Below are 16504 nucleotides of genomic sequence, written 5' to 3'. Positions count from 1 at the left end.
CTCGTGGGGCTGAGCAGGGATCTCCTACGTCATCTAAACGCGTTGCAGCGCCTTGGACCAGCACTGTTGGTATCACTAGCCTCTTCCCTTGAAGCCCAAAGCTGTAAACTGATTACGACTTTTAATGATGACTGCATCATGAGCCAATCAAATTTTGATGTGTAGTGACAGAATGCCCCAGGGCCCTGCACGTATCGGTGCTAGCCCGGGTGTCGCCATCAACTTTGAGCTTGAGCCTTTGGCGGATAGTGTGCAAACCAAGTGCAGTGTCCGCCGCATTCACATCGACTGAATGAATGATTTATTTCGAACATGTACACAAGCAGGATATAACATACAGATAATCCATTGCCAATAATCTGAAGTGATCAACAAATCCACACATCAAACTCAGCGAACAAATCTCCATATACATCAAATTATCTGTTACACGTTCTAAAAGGAGGAGGATAAGTATACACTTGTTTTTTCCTACCCCTTATCATCTACTCTTATGTTAATTCAGCTACTGTCCATTACAAAACAGAAAAGAAAAAAAATGTAATAAAAATATGACAAAAAGATATATATACACATACACACACACACATATATATATATAACAAGCCAGATATCCTCATGGTGTTATATAATGGAAAATGAAAAAATGTAATTAGGAATGTTTGGAGATAAGTAAAACTTTGAACAGTTAACACAACTCTTCAACCTCCCTACACATCTTGAAAATCAGACCTTTGTACTTCTTCTTGAACTGCGTAATGTTTGTACATTGTTTGAGTTCCATGCTCAAACTGTTCCACAATTTGAACCCACAGATTGAAATGCCCATGCTCTTCAAAGTGGTTTGAACCATAATTTCTTGAAATTTAATTTCCCTCTCAAATTATATTCCCCTTCTCTATGAGAATATTATTTGTATATTACTCGGTAATAGATTCTTCTTGCTTTGAACATTTTTTATGCTGTGTTAAATTCTACTAAATCCCTGAACTTCCAAGCGTGTTGGTGTGTTCACGATATCCTATGTTGTTAACTATCCTTATGGCTCTTTATTGTAGTATACATGATGGTTGTAGGTTGGTTTTGTAGGTGTTAACCCCATACCTCCACACAGTAGTTCAGATATCCATTATCCAAACTGCTTATACTTACTCAGGGTTGCGGGGATGCTGCAGCCAATCCCAGCAGTCATTGGGCAGCAGGCGGGGAGACACCCTGGACAGGCTGCCAGACCATCACAGGTCTGAAACACACACACACGGGCTGCACACATGGAAGAATGCAAAAAGACTATTAACAACATACTGTTAGTCTTTATGTAAAAAAAAAAAAAGAAAAAAGCTGGCATTAGGTGGTCATCAACGCTAAAAATGGATGACGACGGTTAACCGATCATGGGATATGGAGTGGATCTTATCAAGGTTCCAGCTATACAGCACAGAAGAGAAGAGTGGTGGCCCATCTTAATCAGTTTGTTGTGCAAACCATCCCGTTCCTAAACCACTTTTCCACAGTTTGTGAAGAGAAACTTGCAAACATATCTCCCCGGATACATCAGATTGAAACTACCCTAAGTATTTTGGAGGTGGAGCTGTCCTCCATCTCACAGTTGGAAGATGTCACAATAGAGGGTCTCAGTCAGCCACAGCCAACTGAGTCCAATGGACCAATTAACAATCAAAGCAAAACAGATGGTCCAGCTGCTGTGTCAGTTCCACCAGTGGAGGCATCTCAGAATGTGCCAGAAGCTGTTCCAGAACAAAAGCAGAAGCCGTTGCAGAAAATATCATGATAGAGGCCAAGGACCCACGCTACACCCGGTACCTAAAAATGGTGCAGTTATTGCAATAAAGAATAAAATGATGGAAGGCTTGGATCCGAACTTGCTCGACACACCAGATGTACCTGTGGCTGATGGTGGAAAGAGAAGCGCTGATGATCAACATAATGATGATGACAGCTGCGGCAGCAAATTATCTTTCAGTGACTTACCTGTCACTTTCTGTGAGGTCCACCCGTTACCAGCTGCTCTTCTTTAGGCCTGTACTGGGTCAAGAGGAACAGGCCGCAGTGTGCCCGACAATAATTACTCATCAGATGTCTATGGATATACTAGATGCCTAATAAGGAAAACGGTTGCTCTGCATTGTAGGGTGAATGAAATTTCACTGAGAAAGGCGTAAAAAGAAAGTAATTCATAGTTCAGATATGGTAAAATAAATGAACAATACAGTGTGCAATGATTTATGATCCAGACTTGCTTTTCCCATAACTGCAATGCTCCTTGCCAATTGTGTTCGCACATACATGTGAGGTTTCCAGCAGATTTTGTGGTCTAGCATCACACCTAGAAATTTATTTTCATATACTCGTTCTAGTTGGACATTGTCTATTGCTACTTTTACTTTGGTATTTATTATATGATTTCCAGACAACATAAACTTTTTTTTTTCAGATTTAAGGATAATTTGTTTTTGTCAGACCACCATTTTAATGTTTCCATTTCTATTGCGGTCACCTCCAAAAACTGCTGTAAATTCTCACCAGAACAAAATATATATGCGTCATCAGCAAATAGAACGAATTTCAATATTTTTGATATCTTGCATATATAATTTAAGCACAGAATAAACAGCCTTGGACCTAAAACCGACCCCTGGGGTACACCACAAGTAATATTCATGCATCCATTATTACAAACTGCTGCCTGTCGCTTAAATAGCTTCTTAGCCAATTCGGTACCACCCCTCTGATACCACAGCTTTCCAATTTATCTGTTAATCTGTTGTGGTCAGTAGTGTCAAAGGCTTTTTTTAGGTCTACAAATATTCCCACAGCAAACTTTGTTTGGTCTGTGCAGTTAGTTATTTCTTCAATTAATTGAATGAGCACCAGAGATGTGGATCTGTTTGGTCGAAACCTGTACTGGCTATCTGTCAACAGATTATGCTTCTCAGTGAATGTGTCTAGTCTAACAGCAACTAGTTTTTGGAGAATTGTGACAATAATAAAATTGGTCTGTAGTTTGTAAATTGTCTATCTCCGGTTTTACGTAAGGGTATGACTTTCGCTATTTTCATTTTGCTTGGAACTTTACCCGATTGAAAGGACGTGTTATAGATGTGGGTTCGTGGTTTTGCAATACATTCGATTATTTCCCGAACTATTGTCATGTCAATATCACTCCAGTCAGTAGATTTTGTTTGTTATTGCATTTGTTTACAATGGCCACGATTTCCTTCTGTTCTACCGCTCTAAGAAAAATGGAGCTTGGATTTATGTCCCCATAATCATAATCACTATCATTCATTCCCCACTGTGATTGTTTGTGTGTGATTGATTTTTCCTAACAGTTTTGGGCCCACATTTAAAAAGAATCTGTTGAAGCCATTGACCACGTCTTACATGTTATTTATAGTCTCATCATTATCTGTAAAGTACTGAGGGCAGCCTGGGCTTCTAGATCCATTTCTAATAATACTATTCCAACACATGCCATATAGCTTTGCTGTTGTATTTATTGGTCTCTAACTCTTTATTATAGTATTCCTTCTTGCATATCCTCATAATGTTAGCTTGTTTTTATATTTTTTTTGTATTTCATTTCTGCTTCGATGGTTCTGTGCTTTATGAATCCTTTGTAGGGTTGTTGTTTTTTTAAGAAAACTTTTTTTTACAGGCATTATGTAGTCCCTTTGCGATCCATGGACTATCTCTATATTTTCGTTTACTGTTGAATTGTTTTATTGGGCAATTTTTATCATATAAGGATTGAAATATGTTTAGGAATGAATCATAAGCTTTGTCAGTGTCTTTTTCTTTGTATATTATATTCCAGTTATATGTTAGCAATATCATCTTTAAAAGCATTCTTCTGTTCTTACTCATATATATTTAATGTTGTTGGGAACTTTGTTCTTACTAAAATTGCAGTGACAGACAGTAAAAACTGGTAGATGGTCACTGATGTCATTTATTGAAAGCCTGCTCTCTGTGTTACCATCTGTAATGTTTGTGAATATATTGTCTATTAAGATGGCACAGTGTGGTGTGATTCTGCTAGGTGTAGTGATTTTAGGATATAAACCCAAACTATACATTGCATTAATGAACTCTTCGGTATTTTTGTGCTTATTTGGATTTAACAGGTCTATATTGAAACCCCCACATATGAACACATCCTTTAGTGTTGCTTTTGAATAAGTTTCTTCTATCCAGTCCTTAAATCTACAGACTGAATGTCTGTAGATATTTTTAAATATTTTGTACTCCAGCTCTTTTTAAACTTATTTTTAGCTTTTGGTCTTCATGTGTGTATATCTTATATTGTGTTTGCTGTGTTTGCCTGTGTCTGTCTTGCACTGTTTGGTGAAGCCACAGCCCTCATTTCATTTTTAACACGTGCCTGCACATTGTTGTTAATGACAATAAATTGAATTGAATTGAATTGAAATATTTCAATATTTGATCCCGGTGATCTGTATAAACAGCTCACAATTACATTTTTCTTTTTTATCCATGCATATTTCTATTGTAACGCATTCTAGCATGCCATCAACCACTGTTGTTATGCTTTCCACCACCAGCGGTCTAAGCATCGGCGTTGTGTCGGTGCAGTTGCCCACTGGGGATCGGGGTTCGCGCCCCGGTCTCGTCAGATCTGACTATGGCCGGACTCGATGTAGCAGCAATAATTGGCAACGCTGTCTTCGGAAGGGGGGTGGAGTCGGCTTATGTTTGTCACATGAATGCGTCTCTGTGTGTTGCGGAAGAAGCAGTGGTTCGGCCTGGATTCGCCTTGTCACAAAAGTAGCGAGGCGTCTCCTTCGAGACTGCCGGCCGGGAGAGATGCAGTTGGCGAACGCATGCAGTACGAGGGTGGGTGTTTGAACTAAAATAGGGATCGATTGGCCACTAAATTGGGAGAAAAAAGGGAAAAATCAGAAATGTATAACTGAAGCTTTTATCCTCGTACAAAGCCACACCCCCTCCATTCTTGTTTTTCCTGTTCATATACGCCAATTCATATCCATTCAACTCAAAGCCACCCCCCCTCCTCAGGGCTGAGCCAGGTCTCTGATGTGGCTGTTATACTGAATGGTTTCTTGAACTGACTTAACTATTCTTTGATGTTTTGGAAGTTGGCATATAGGCTGCTGCTGTTAAAGTGGATAATTGATATTTTATGATCAGACTTAACCTTCGTGTTAAACTGATCCTCTGCGTCACAACAGCAATTGTTGTTGATATTATTGAAGAAATTGTTTTCTGCAATGGTCTTTTATTAAGGGCCCCTTCTCCCGGTAGGTGAAAAAAGGGGTGGTTTGTTGCCAAGTCCGAGCACCGGAGAAAGGAAGATATGCCTGGCGGCATATCTATATACCGTTGGAAAGCCTGTTTATTTCACTTTTAAATGGTGGCACATTTGTAAGGAACATACATTTGTGGGATGAGCAGCAGAGCTGAGTATGTGGGTTGCGCCCATGAAAAATTTGCCAGATCTTCTCTGCCAATGCCAAACAGCTTATTTTGCTGTTGCTATTGACTCTTGTTTTGAGCTTCTGGTACCCCAGGTGCTGACAATCAGCTTTCTGATATAAGATTTATTGCCAAGAAGCATTGTTATAACAAAGAAATAATCTACCAAACACAAATTTCCTTACTTTTTGTGCTAAATTTAAATTGTTTAACACAATCTTGGAAAGTGTGAGGATGCCCAAGGAGTGGAGAAGAAGCATAGTGGTACTGATTTTCAAGAGCAAGGGCGATGTGCAGAACTGTAGCAACTACAGAGGTATAAAGTTGATCAGCCATAGTATGAAGATATGGGAAAGTAATAGACGCTAGGTTAAGAGAAGAGGTGAGAGAAGGCCAGAAGGAGCTACATTGTGTCTTTGTGGATTTAGAGAAAGCATATGACAGGGTGCCGAGAGAGGAGGTGTGGTATGAGGAAGTCAGGAGTTGCAGAGAAGTATGTAGGAGTGGTGCAGGATATGTATGAGGGAAGTGTGACAATGGTGAGATGTGTTGATGGAATGACAGATGGGTTCAAGGTGGAGGTGGGATTACATCAAGGGTCGGCTGTGAGCCCTTTCTTGTTTGCAATGGTGATGGACAGGTTGACGGACAAGATCAGGCAGGAGTCTCCGTGGATGATGATGTTCGCGGATGACATTGTGATCTGTAGCAAGAGTAGGTAGCAGGTTGAGGAGAGCCTGGAGAGGTGGAGGTATGCACTGGAGAGAGGAGGAATGAAAGTCAGTAGGAGCAAGACGAAATACCTATGCGTGAATGAGAGGGAGGACAGTGGAATGGTGAGGATGCAAGGAGTAGAGGTGACGAAGGCATATGAGTTTAAATACTTGGGGTCAACTGTCCAAAGTAACGGGGAGTGCAGTAGAGAGGTAAAGAAGAGAGTGTAGGCAGGATGGAGTGGGTGGAGAAGATTGTCAGGAGTGATTTGCAACAGAAGGGTATCAGCAAGAGTTAAAGGGAAAGTTTACAAGATGGTTGTGAGACCAGCTATGTTATATGGTTTGTGATGAATGGACAGGAGGCGGAGCTGGAGGTGGCAGAGTTGAAGATGCTAAGATTTTCACTGGGAGTGACGAAGAAAGACAGGATTAGGAATGATTATATTCGAGGGACCGCTCAAGTTGGACGGTTTAGAGACAAAGCAAGAGAGGCAAGATTGAGATGGTTTGGACATGTGTGGAGGAGAGATGCTGGGTATATTGGGAGAAGGATGCTGAATATGGAGCTGCCAGGGAAGAGGAAAAGAGGAAGGCCAAAGAGGAGGTTTATGGATGTGGTGAGGGAAGACATGCAGGTGGCTGGTGTGACAGAGGAAGATGCAGAAGACAGGAAGAAATGGAAATGGATGACCCACTGTGGCAACCCCTAACGGGAGCAGCCGAAAGTAATAGTAGTAGATGACATAGCTATGTCCTTGCATCTTCTGTAATTGCGGAATGAGACAGCTGACCAGGTTGGCCAGACTCCACCTCCACTGAACAACAATGTAAAAGGTCACCACAAGACTTGACCCAATATCCCCATATGAAGGATCACACTCCATTGCACCACCCTTGTGATTTGGGCTGGTTTGGTTCCTTACCGTCGTCACCATAAAATGTTAATTTTGCCCTTTAGGATGCTCCTTGTTGAAACGTACCAAAACATGTCCTCAGATCTCACCTAATCAATATTTAACCAGAACTTTACTTTGCATTCTGAGGATTATTGATTATCTGTTGCTCTTGCTGTGGAAGAGCTAATAACACTTGAGGAAAAAGTAGTGTACAAACAAAAAATAATAGTTTAGAATAAACAAAAATAAGCATGTAAGTAAGTTTAGACATCGCACTTTTGCCTGCACCTTCATTCTCAGATAGGCTGTAGCAAAAACTACAACTTTCCGTGACCGGTACACTGTTAAGTTTACTTTTAAAAAAAAATTGGAAATTAACTTAATTGTGTCAAGTTATGTGAAATAATTTTTTTGTGAAATGATTTCACATAACTTGACACAATTAAGTTCGTTTACTTGTTTTTCCCAAGTGTAATCGATTTGCACTGACTATAGTAAATGCTTGTGCATTTAGAATATGTCCAAAGTCACAGCGAGTCATCTACATATAAGACCTCAGCCTAAGATGTTAGGCCACTTTCTATCAGAGAAGTGGCTCATACATTACTCTCATCAATACTCCAAACAAGACACATTGACATCTCACATTTTGGTACATTTTGGCATCAGTTTTCCTCAATCTCAACCTGATAGATTTCACCATGCTGAAACTTTATTCACACACAGGCTTTAAAACAAACCTTCATTTTAAAATGAAATAGCCCAAGAGCCTTAAACTTGTGTCCAATACACCAGTTTTATCTAGTTAACTTGCAAATAATAATAATAAAAAAAGTTATTTTGCCAGAGACAGCTGAGTTGGTATGAAACCAGACATCCGTGCAGCTCTTCCATTGGGAAGCTGCCGCGTCACGATGTGGGCGTTAAAGCCGAGTGGCGTGCGCCATAAGACTGTCCGGGAGGCTGAAGGTGCCGCCTGAAACGTGCCCACTTATTGGATGCGTGTTGTTGCTAGGGGCGTGGGGCCGAGCCTTGAAATGTCTCAGATTTCCCCAAGACTTAACAGAGTGAAATTTCTGGAAGACGACACTCGTACTACTACAGACTGGGAGGAGTGATGCCCCGTCTGCGCGTATCTTGCCCCCCTGTGCCGCAGTGAGTATAATCTGATAAACGCCTCCAGACTCTACGGTCCGCTTCAGGACCGTGGCCACTCCATAGGAAGAAGTATGGACTAACAACAGTTAAAGGAGCGACGCAGAGATGCGATGAACGGAATTGTGATTACAACGGATGACAGCTGCGCGTTCGGCAGTCTCATGCTGGGTCTTTTCAGGGATTATAACGAGCCATAGCCTCAACGTCCCGGCCTGGCAGGGATTTGTCTGCGGAACGGTCCAGTTCATCTTTAGCGGGATGTGTTAGGACCGGGGCACTGTGTAAAGTGGAAGGGGGGGGGGACTGTTTTCATGTGACAATTGCGTACACACAACAGCAATGACATCAAGTTTAACTTGAATATAGCTTTCCGCTACTGCGCCAAGGTGGATCGACGCGCACATACGGGGCGAGGAGAGATACACCCATTTTACGAGCTGGACATTTTGTGAAGACGTTAGATGTCCGTAACAATTTCAAGGTGTGAGGCCGGTGCTGGCGAACTGCGTCACCGCACGCGAGTGTTGCAGGTAGGCAGCACGCTCTCCGTCCCCCGGCAGAGGAACCATGCTCGTCATTTTCCGTCAGAATTGTCACCCGTAGGCGCTTAAAGCAACAACGAAAAAATATATTGAAATATTTTTTTTCCAAGGATGGATTCGGGGGACGATACGTGCATGGATCCGCCGTTGGGATCCTCGTTTTCCTCCGCACCCAATTTAGACTCGGACATAAACGCGAATTCCCGCAGGCCTGTATACGAGAACGGGGAAGACCATCATGTGAACGTACAGAATGCGGCTCTGCGAGGGGCAAGTGATCCCAGCGCGTACCCCTCGTCGGAGTACAGGGGGCTGGTACGGCAACGGTTCATCCGCCGGAGTTTGTGGTTCTCCGACGCGGAGGACCAACCCGCGGACACGGCGGAGAGCGGCAGCGGCGGCCCGGTGCTCATCCACCTGCGGGGCATCGTTGACGGCGGTCGGAGCCGGGCCGCGGGCTGCCGGGACCGGGGCACGGAGAGCCGCGGGGAAGGGCTGAAAGACAACGCCATGAAGGAGGAGGAGGAGGAGGAGGAGAAAGACAGAGGGGTACCAGAACAGAAAGGTGACGCTTTGCCCCCCGACATCACCGGTAAGGCTGGAAGTGACGAGAACGAGGAAGACGCCGGGATGAAGGCGGTGTCCACCTCACCTGGGGGGCGTTTTCTCAAGTTTGACATTGAGCTCGGCAGAGGCTCCTTCAAAACAGTTTATAAAGGTCTTGACACCGATACGTGGGTCGAGGTGGCGTGGTGTGAACTCCAGGTGAGTGTGTTGGTCATATAACAGGGGCGGCCCTAAAGCAGAATATGACCCCCCCACACACACATACACACACACACACACACACACACACAGTAAACCCACGTGACTGCACGTGGCCGTGGAACAGCCCAGGTCATGAAATAAATATGTTGGTGTATCGTCTGTCAGTCAGCAACACATTCAACATACCATCAGGCCAATGAGGGTTTGACCTCCCTACATCCCTTCCAAAAGTCCATTGTCGATTACCACGTAACCCATCGGCTCATCGGGTTGTTTGTGGTGGGGCTGACACTTCATGTAGCTGAAATGAGACTTCCTGAAGTTTGTACGGAGCTCTGTGCTGGCACACAGCAGCAGCTCACACAGATCACAGCAGAGCAAGGAGGAGAGCGAGGGAACGAGAGCTCACTCGAAGCGGATCTTTCCCAGCCGATTTGGATCTGCCTTTACGTTTTTCTAATTTTTCGTTTCACATGGGTTCCCCTGCCCCATGGGTACATGCAACTCAGGTTTCCTTCAAATAGCACCAATTAACGTCTGTCCCAGTGTACACTGGCATCTTCTTGCCCTTAATGCAAGCGCACACTTAAGGCCGAGGAGGCCCCAAATGTTCTGTCTCGATTGTTAGTTAGCTGGCTTGTTAATTGGTTTGATTAAAAACCGAAGGTGGAATGATGAGGCATATTTCCATAGGTTGTCTTGAGGAAGTGGAAGAATTTATTTGCCATGAAGCTTTTGATTCTGTCATTGTGTAAGATGAGATTGTCGTCCTCTCGCGTCTTCGATCTTGTTATTTTACCCTGTTTAATGTTCAGGCATTATGCGATCTTGGTAAATCTGTGTGTCATCGTTTTTTTATTCCAGTAAAACCCAGACCTAAACGCCTCGCACTGTGGTTCGTAACAAGAAGAGCCTCAGCGAAGATGCATTTGGCTGTGCAGGAGTTGTTATATTTAGATCATCTTGACCATTGTGTTGTGATCTATTTCACTTTCTTGCCTTGGAAAGCTCTTCGAAAAGAGAGAAAATCTGTCTATAGATATCACCAGGTGAGAGAAGGATGTGTGTGTGTGTGTGTGTGTGTGTGTGTGTGTGTGTGTGCACGTGTGGGGAGAGAGAGAGTGCGAGAGAGAGAGAGAGAAGCAGTGGACCCATGTCAGACATGTGGTTGTTGCTTGTTTTGAATTCCTGGAAAAAGGTCTCTTCCCTTGTAGTCAGTCAGTCATTCAGCAAAATACTCACTAACTTTTACAATATCTTCACACACCGTCCTTCAATTAAGCATTTAGCCACGCTCCTTTTTTTGCTACATCATTCCACAGAGGTGTATTTTCACCTAATGACATCATAACATCACCCAGAGCACAAACTTCTACAAAACATAACTCAAATGGTCAGGGAGGGGCGTTTACAGCATCGCAAAATGTGTCATTTCACATTTCTCTGCTTCACTTGTTGAAGTAATTGCATAAAATGGTACGTGTTAGGTCAGACGGGGCCCAAAAAATCTGTTCGGCTCACACGGATCAACATTAGACAAGACAAAACGCACACAATACACAGCAACGGCAAAACGGTAGGGGCGTTAAACAACGATAACAGAGGTGGGGATTACAGAATACTGCAAATAAATAAAAACCAGAGGATAATAACAGAAGTGCGTGTACTGAGATAAGTGTGGCACTGACATAATGTCATGGAGAGTGTGGTATGGAAAATGTCGCACAGCGATACACATGAGAAAGAGGGGGCTGGATACCCACCGTAGAGGTGCAGAAGCGGTAGTATAGGGTGCTTTCACACAGGGTCCCGATCCTGTTCAAGCCCAGCTCTGCCAGACTGTAGCGTTCTGTGCAGCTTCCAGCTGCCGACAAGATAACGCGGCTCCAAACTGCATCTGAAAGCCTGCACGTGTGTTGCGCCGTCGCATGCACTGCTGCAGCTGCTGCTGTAGTGTACGACAGTTCCTTTTGTGCAGGAAACCTTTTCGGACGCAGAGAGACGAGGCTGAACGGCAGACTCATTACCATCTTTTAACAATGATGCGGGGGTCAACCATTGTTTATATTCAAAAACGGCATAACATTATGCCGTGACCGACTAATAGGATTTCAGCTGTGCTTGTTTAAAATGCGTAGGATGCTGGCAGGCCGCTTCAGTGTTGCACAGTGTATATTGTGGTACAATATGGTGCATTGGTTAGTTCATTATATGTCAATATGACATCTACAAGAACACGTGTGTGTGCGTGTGTGTGTGTTGACATACATGTTGTATCTGAACAGTGAGTTTGGCTGTTCGGGGAGGAGTACCGATGATTCAGCCCTTCTGTCCCTGGAGGTTAGGCCTTGCCCTTCAGCGCTTTGTGCCTTTGTGCCGCACACACAAAACATGTCTGTAACCCAAGTACAACAATGTGTGTGAGCGTTTTTGTTATCATGTTTCTTAATGGCTTATCTTCTGCAAAAAAAGGCACGTTTATCTGAGGTTACTCATCTAAAAAAAAAAATTGAGATGGTCTTAAGATCTATTTCTGTGATCAATACATGAACATGATATGTATCCGATGGGTGAATGGTGTGACTCCTTTAACGAGAATTCATCCCGCTGGGGTAATACCATGCAGATTTGTCTGGAGAGTGGATCCTGCTGATGCAACCCTCTGCAGCGGGAGCTAGGCGGCGAGCGAGCGAGCGAGAGAGAGAGTAAAGTAAAGTGTGGGTTCAGCTGAGGATACAGTGTAATAGGTCTACTGTCTGATACGCTGCACACAAGGACTTCCATATCTTGACTAATTGTGTCACTGGGTCTTAACCACTTCATTAGACTCATGAATCAATGCCGCTAGCCGCTTCGTTTTTTATTTTATTTCTTTTTTAATAGTCCATAATAACATTTTGGTAAAGGGTGGTGGTACACTGTGAAAGCCACACCCTGCCTGGAAAAAGAATCACAAGACAGCATCTGTAGGCAGCCCACAAACTCCTCTGCGTCCTTGAATCACCCCCTATCACAGAGTCTAGGCTACAACATCAAACACTGATGTGTGTGTATATATATACACTACCGTTCAAAAGTTTGGGATCACCCAAACAATTTTGTGTTTTCCATGAAAAGTCACACTTATTCACCACCATATGTTGTGAAATGAATAGAAAATAGAGTCAAGACATTGACAAGGTTAGAAATAATGATTTGTATTTGAAATAAGATTTTTTTTACATCAAACTTTGCTTTCGTCAAAGAATCCTCCATTTGCAGCAATTACAGCATTGCAGACCTTTGGCATTCTAGCTGTTAATTTGTTGAGGTAATCTGGAGAAATTGCACCCCACGCTTCCAGAAGCAGCTCCCACAAGTTGGATTGGTTGGATGGGCACTTCTTTGAGCAGATTGAGTTTCTGGAGCATCACATTTGTGGGGTCAATTAAACGCTCAAAATGGCCAGAAAAAGAGAACTTTCATCTGAAACTCGACAGTCTATTCTTGTTCTTAGAAATGAAGGCTATTCCATGCGAGAAATTGCTAAGAAATTGAAGATTTCCTACACCGGTGTGTACTACTCCCTTCAGAGGACAGCACAAACAGGCTCTAACAGGTACTATTTAATGAAGATGCCAGTTGGGGACCTGTGAGGCGTCTGTTTCTCAAACTAGAGACTCTAATGTACTTATCTTCTTGCTCAGTTGTGCAACGCGGCCTCCCACTTCTTTTTCTACTCTGGTTAGAGCCTGTTTGTGCTGTCCTCTGAAGGGAGTAGTACACACCGGTGTAGGAAATCTTCAATTTCTTAGCAATTTCTCGCATGGAATAGCCTTCATTTCTAAGAACAAGAATAGACTGTCGAGTTTCAGATGAAAGTTCTCTTTTTCTGGCCATTTTGAGCGTTTAATTGACCCCACAAATGTGATGCTCCAGAAACTCAATCTGCTCAAAGAAGTGCCCATCCAACCAATCCAACTTGTGGGAGCTGCTTCTGGAAGCGTGGGGTGCAATTTCTCCAGATTACCTCAACAAATTAACAGCTAGAATGCCAAAGGTCTGCAATGCTGTAATTGCTGCAAATGGAGGATTCTTTGACGAAAGCAAAGTTTGATGTAAAAAAAATCTTATTTCAAATACAAATCATTATTTCTAACCTTGTCAATGTCTTGACTCTATTTTCTATTCATTTCACAACATATGGTGGTGAATAAGTGTGACTTTTCATGGAAAACACAAAATTGTTTGGGTGATCCCAAACTTTTGAACGGTAGTGTGTATATATATATATATATATATATATATATCAGCAATAACCACCATTATCCAGGCAGGCCCCCCCCCACACACCATAGATCACTACGAGCTTTGGGTGAAATATGATTCTGCAGCATACTCCAGTAATCCATCCTTCCAGATGTACATTATCAGGGATATTTCCCATCACTGACATTTGAACCACTGTATGCACACTCACTGTTATTATTAGAGAGAGCGAGAGAGAGTGTGTGTGTGGATGTGTTGAAAAGGCAGCGGGTGTGTAATGGGAGGCTATGTGGCAACTTTCAGGGTTACAGCCACGAGTTGTACATCAACCGTGCTGACCAAAGAAAAACAGAAAATGCGGAGGATCTTGACTGTCAGCTGTTTTCTATTTATACAACAGTTCAAGGAAGGCAGAGGCCAAAATATTGATCCAGCATGCACACACTCATCAGGCAGCATACCCAAAGATCTTAGTTTTAGGGTTTTATGACTTGTAGGACCTTGTTTTAGAAAATGTTCTCTTTGCAGCTTTCACAGCACAACTTTACTGAAAAGACCGGTCCGTTCTGCTGAGTTGTGTGCAAACAATAAACACATCTGTGGTTTCAAAATGGCGGCATAGTAGCACGGTGGTTAGCACGGTCGCCTCACAGCAAGAAGGTCCTGGGTTCGAGCCCCCAGGGTAGTCCAACCTTGGGGGTGGTCGTCTGTGTGGAGTTTGCATGTTCCCCCCGTGTCTGCGTGGGTTTCCTCCAGGTGCTCCGGTCTCCTCCCATAGTCCAAAGACATGCAGGTCAGATGCATCGGCCGTATCAAATTGTCCCTAGGTGTGAATGTGTGTGTGTGTGTGTTGGCCCTGTGATGGCCTGGCGGCCCGTCCAGGGTGTCTCCCCGCCTGCCGCCCAGTGACTGCTGAGATAGGCTCCAGCATCCCTGCGACCCTGAGAGCAGGATAAGTGGTTGGGATAATGGATGGATGGATAGTTTCAAAATGCAGTTAACATACATGCTCAGCTGTCTCACTCTGCCGTTCAATGGTACTTGCAGCCGTGCGTCATGCTCAGTAGAAAAAAGTACAGCAATATGGCGATACCAGCTGACAAATTTTGCCATTTGTGCTTTTCAGTGGCTGACTTAAAAGGTCCTAAACATCACTGACGTAGCCATAGCCGTATCTGTGTTGGTGCCCCAGCTTCATTTCGACATCGCGGTGATCTTCATCGTGATGAATGCTGTCGTAACTCACCTCTGACGTAGCTCACGCATCACCTGAAGGTGTAGCAGGGCTGTGTGTTGTGTATATACACAGCCGGCTGAAGATAAGTAAACTGCACAGACCCCTATGTTGCATCCATTCAAAATACCAAGGCTGTGTTCACACTAAACACGGGCCACAAGGCTACTGTGAAAAGAACCCTCCTCCTTCAAAACAAAACGCAGTTGACGGGAGGATGAAAAAGAAAGGTAACCCCTTCCTTTTGTGTAAATATTGACCCGTATCTCCCTTACGTCAGAGGGGGGGGGGGGAACATGAGGTGAAACAGAGATTAACCCCCTCCCCTCTCCACCGCCACCACCTGAGGTACTGAGGAAATGGGGCGGAGCGGCTTCTTTGTTTTTTGTTTTTTTTTGCTTATCCTATGTCCTTGCTGTTCACTTTATCATATCAACTGTGTTTTCTATCTCCCCCAGGAGCGGAAACTGTCCAAAGCAGAGAGACAGAGATTCAAAGAAGAGGCGGAGATGTTAAAGGCTCTCCAGCATCCCAACATTGTGCGCTTTTACGACTTCTGGGAATCACTGGTGAAAGGGAAGAAGTGTATTGTTCTCGTGACAGAGTTAATGACCTCAGGGACACTAAAAACGTAAGCGAAAAAAAAAATCAACAGATCAACATTATCATTATTATCATTATTGCTGTAGTACTTGCTCCATGCAGCATGTAATGTAGATATGCCATACAGTAGGCCTGTCCTCTACTAAGACTTTCTCTAGATTAGTCATACTATTTGTACATTTCAGCCTGTTTAATGACTGTTTTTCATACCCTTTCATTTGTTAGGTTAAACCCCACCTTCATCGTAGTATCCTTTTCCGAGGATCTTCGTTATAATCCAGTGTGCATGTTTATTCCTCTTTACACCACGGTCGCGGGTAATACTGGTCTCTGATTGGCAGGAGGGTGTGCGTTAAAACCTTTTACACCATGGTTTCTCATTGGCTGGAGGTTGTGCGTTAAAACTGTGTAATACACACGTAGCTTGGCTCAAGTTTAAAGTACCCCTTCAGACACATTTCAAAGTTTAAAAATACCCTAAAATAATTAATATATTTTTTAACATGGTTTTCCCACTTTAAAAAGTTTTTAAAAAAAAAAACTCTGAAAAGGGAGCTGGAAGCACATCTACTCTTTTCCCCCTCATTAAGAAATTCAGGATCTATGAATATGCAAATATCACAGGCTTCAGGCCCCACCCACCACTGCTGCTTGCTCTAGTCTAGGTTGACCAGTGAAAGAGTGGTGGGCATCAAGATGGCTGGTGTTAGATTCAGCCATACATGTCTGAGCCTCAGTCAGACCCGGACTTGGACTCTGTTGTGCACCGAAATCAGCGACTAGCAGACATATCAGAAAGTTCAGTGTAGTTAGTATCTTTTATTTGTTTATGTTGTTTGTTAGCTTGCAACGGGTAGTACC

General features: G+C 43.4%; 1 protein-coding gene and 1 pseudogene across 1 annotated transcript in view; both read left to right on the top strand.

Moving 5' to 3' along the window:
• The first annotated feature begins 1370 nt into the window (after positions 1 to 1370).
• Positions 1371 to 2039, top strand: LOC130130947 (WASH complex subunit 3-like; annotated as a pseudogene).
• A 6689-nt stretch (positions 2040 to 8728) lies between these two features.
• wnk2 (WNK lysine deficient protein kinase 2) overlaps positions 8729 to 16504 on the top strand; it is a 42935-nt gene continuing 35159 nt past the window's right edge. The window contains exons 1-2 of the mRNA XM_056300804.1: positions 8729 to 9555; positions 15499 to 15671. Of these exons, the coding sequence (XP_056156779.1) occupies positions 8902 to 9555; positions 15499 to 15671 (827 nt within the window). The 5' untranslated portion in view covers positions 8729 to 8901. The remainder of the gene's footprint in view (positions 9556 to 15498; positions 15672 to 16504) is intronic.

The sequence above is a fragment of the Lampris incognitus genome, chromosome 2 (genome assembly GCF_029633865.1).
Source record: "Lampris incognitus isolate fLamInc1 chromosome 2, fLamInc1.hap2, whole genome shotgun sequence".
Lineage (NCBI taxonomy): Eukaryota > Metazoa > Chordata > Actinopteri > Lampriformes > Lampridae > Lampris > Lampris incognitus.
Note: the sequence above shows the minus strand (reverse complement) of the source record. Positions and strands in the feature narration are given on the sequence as shown.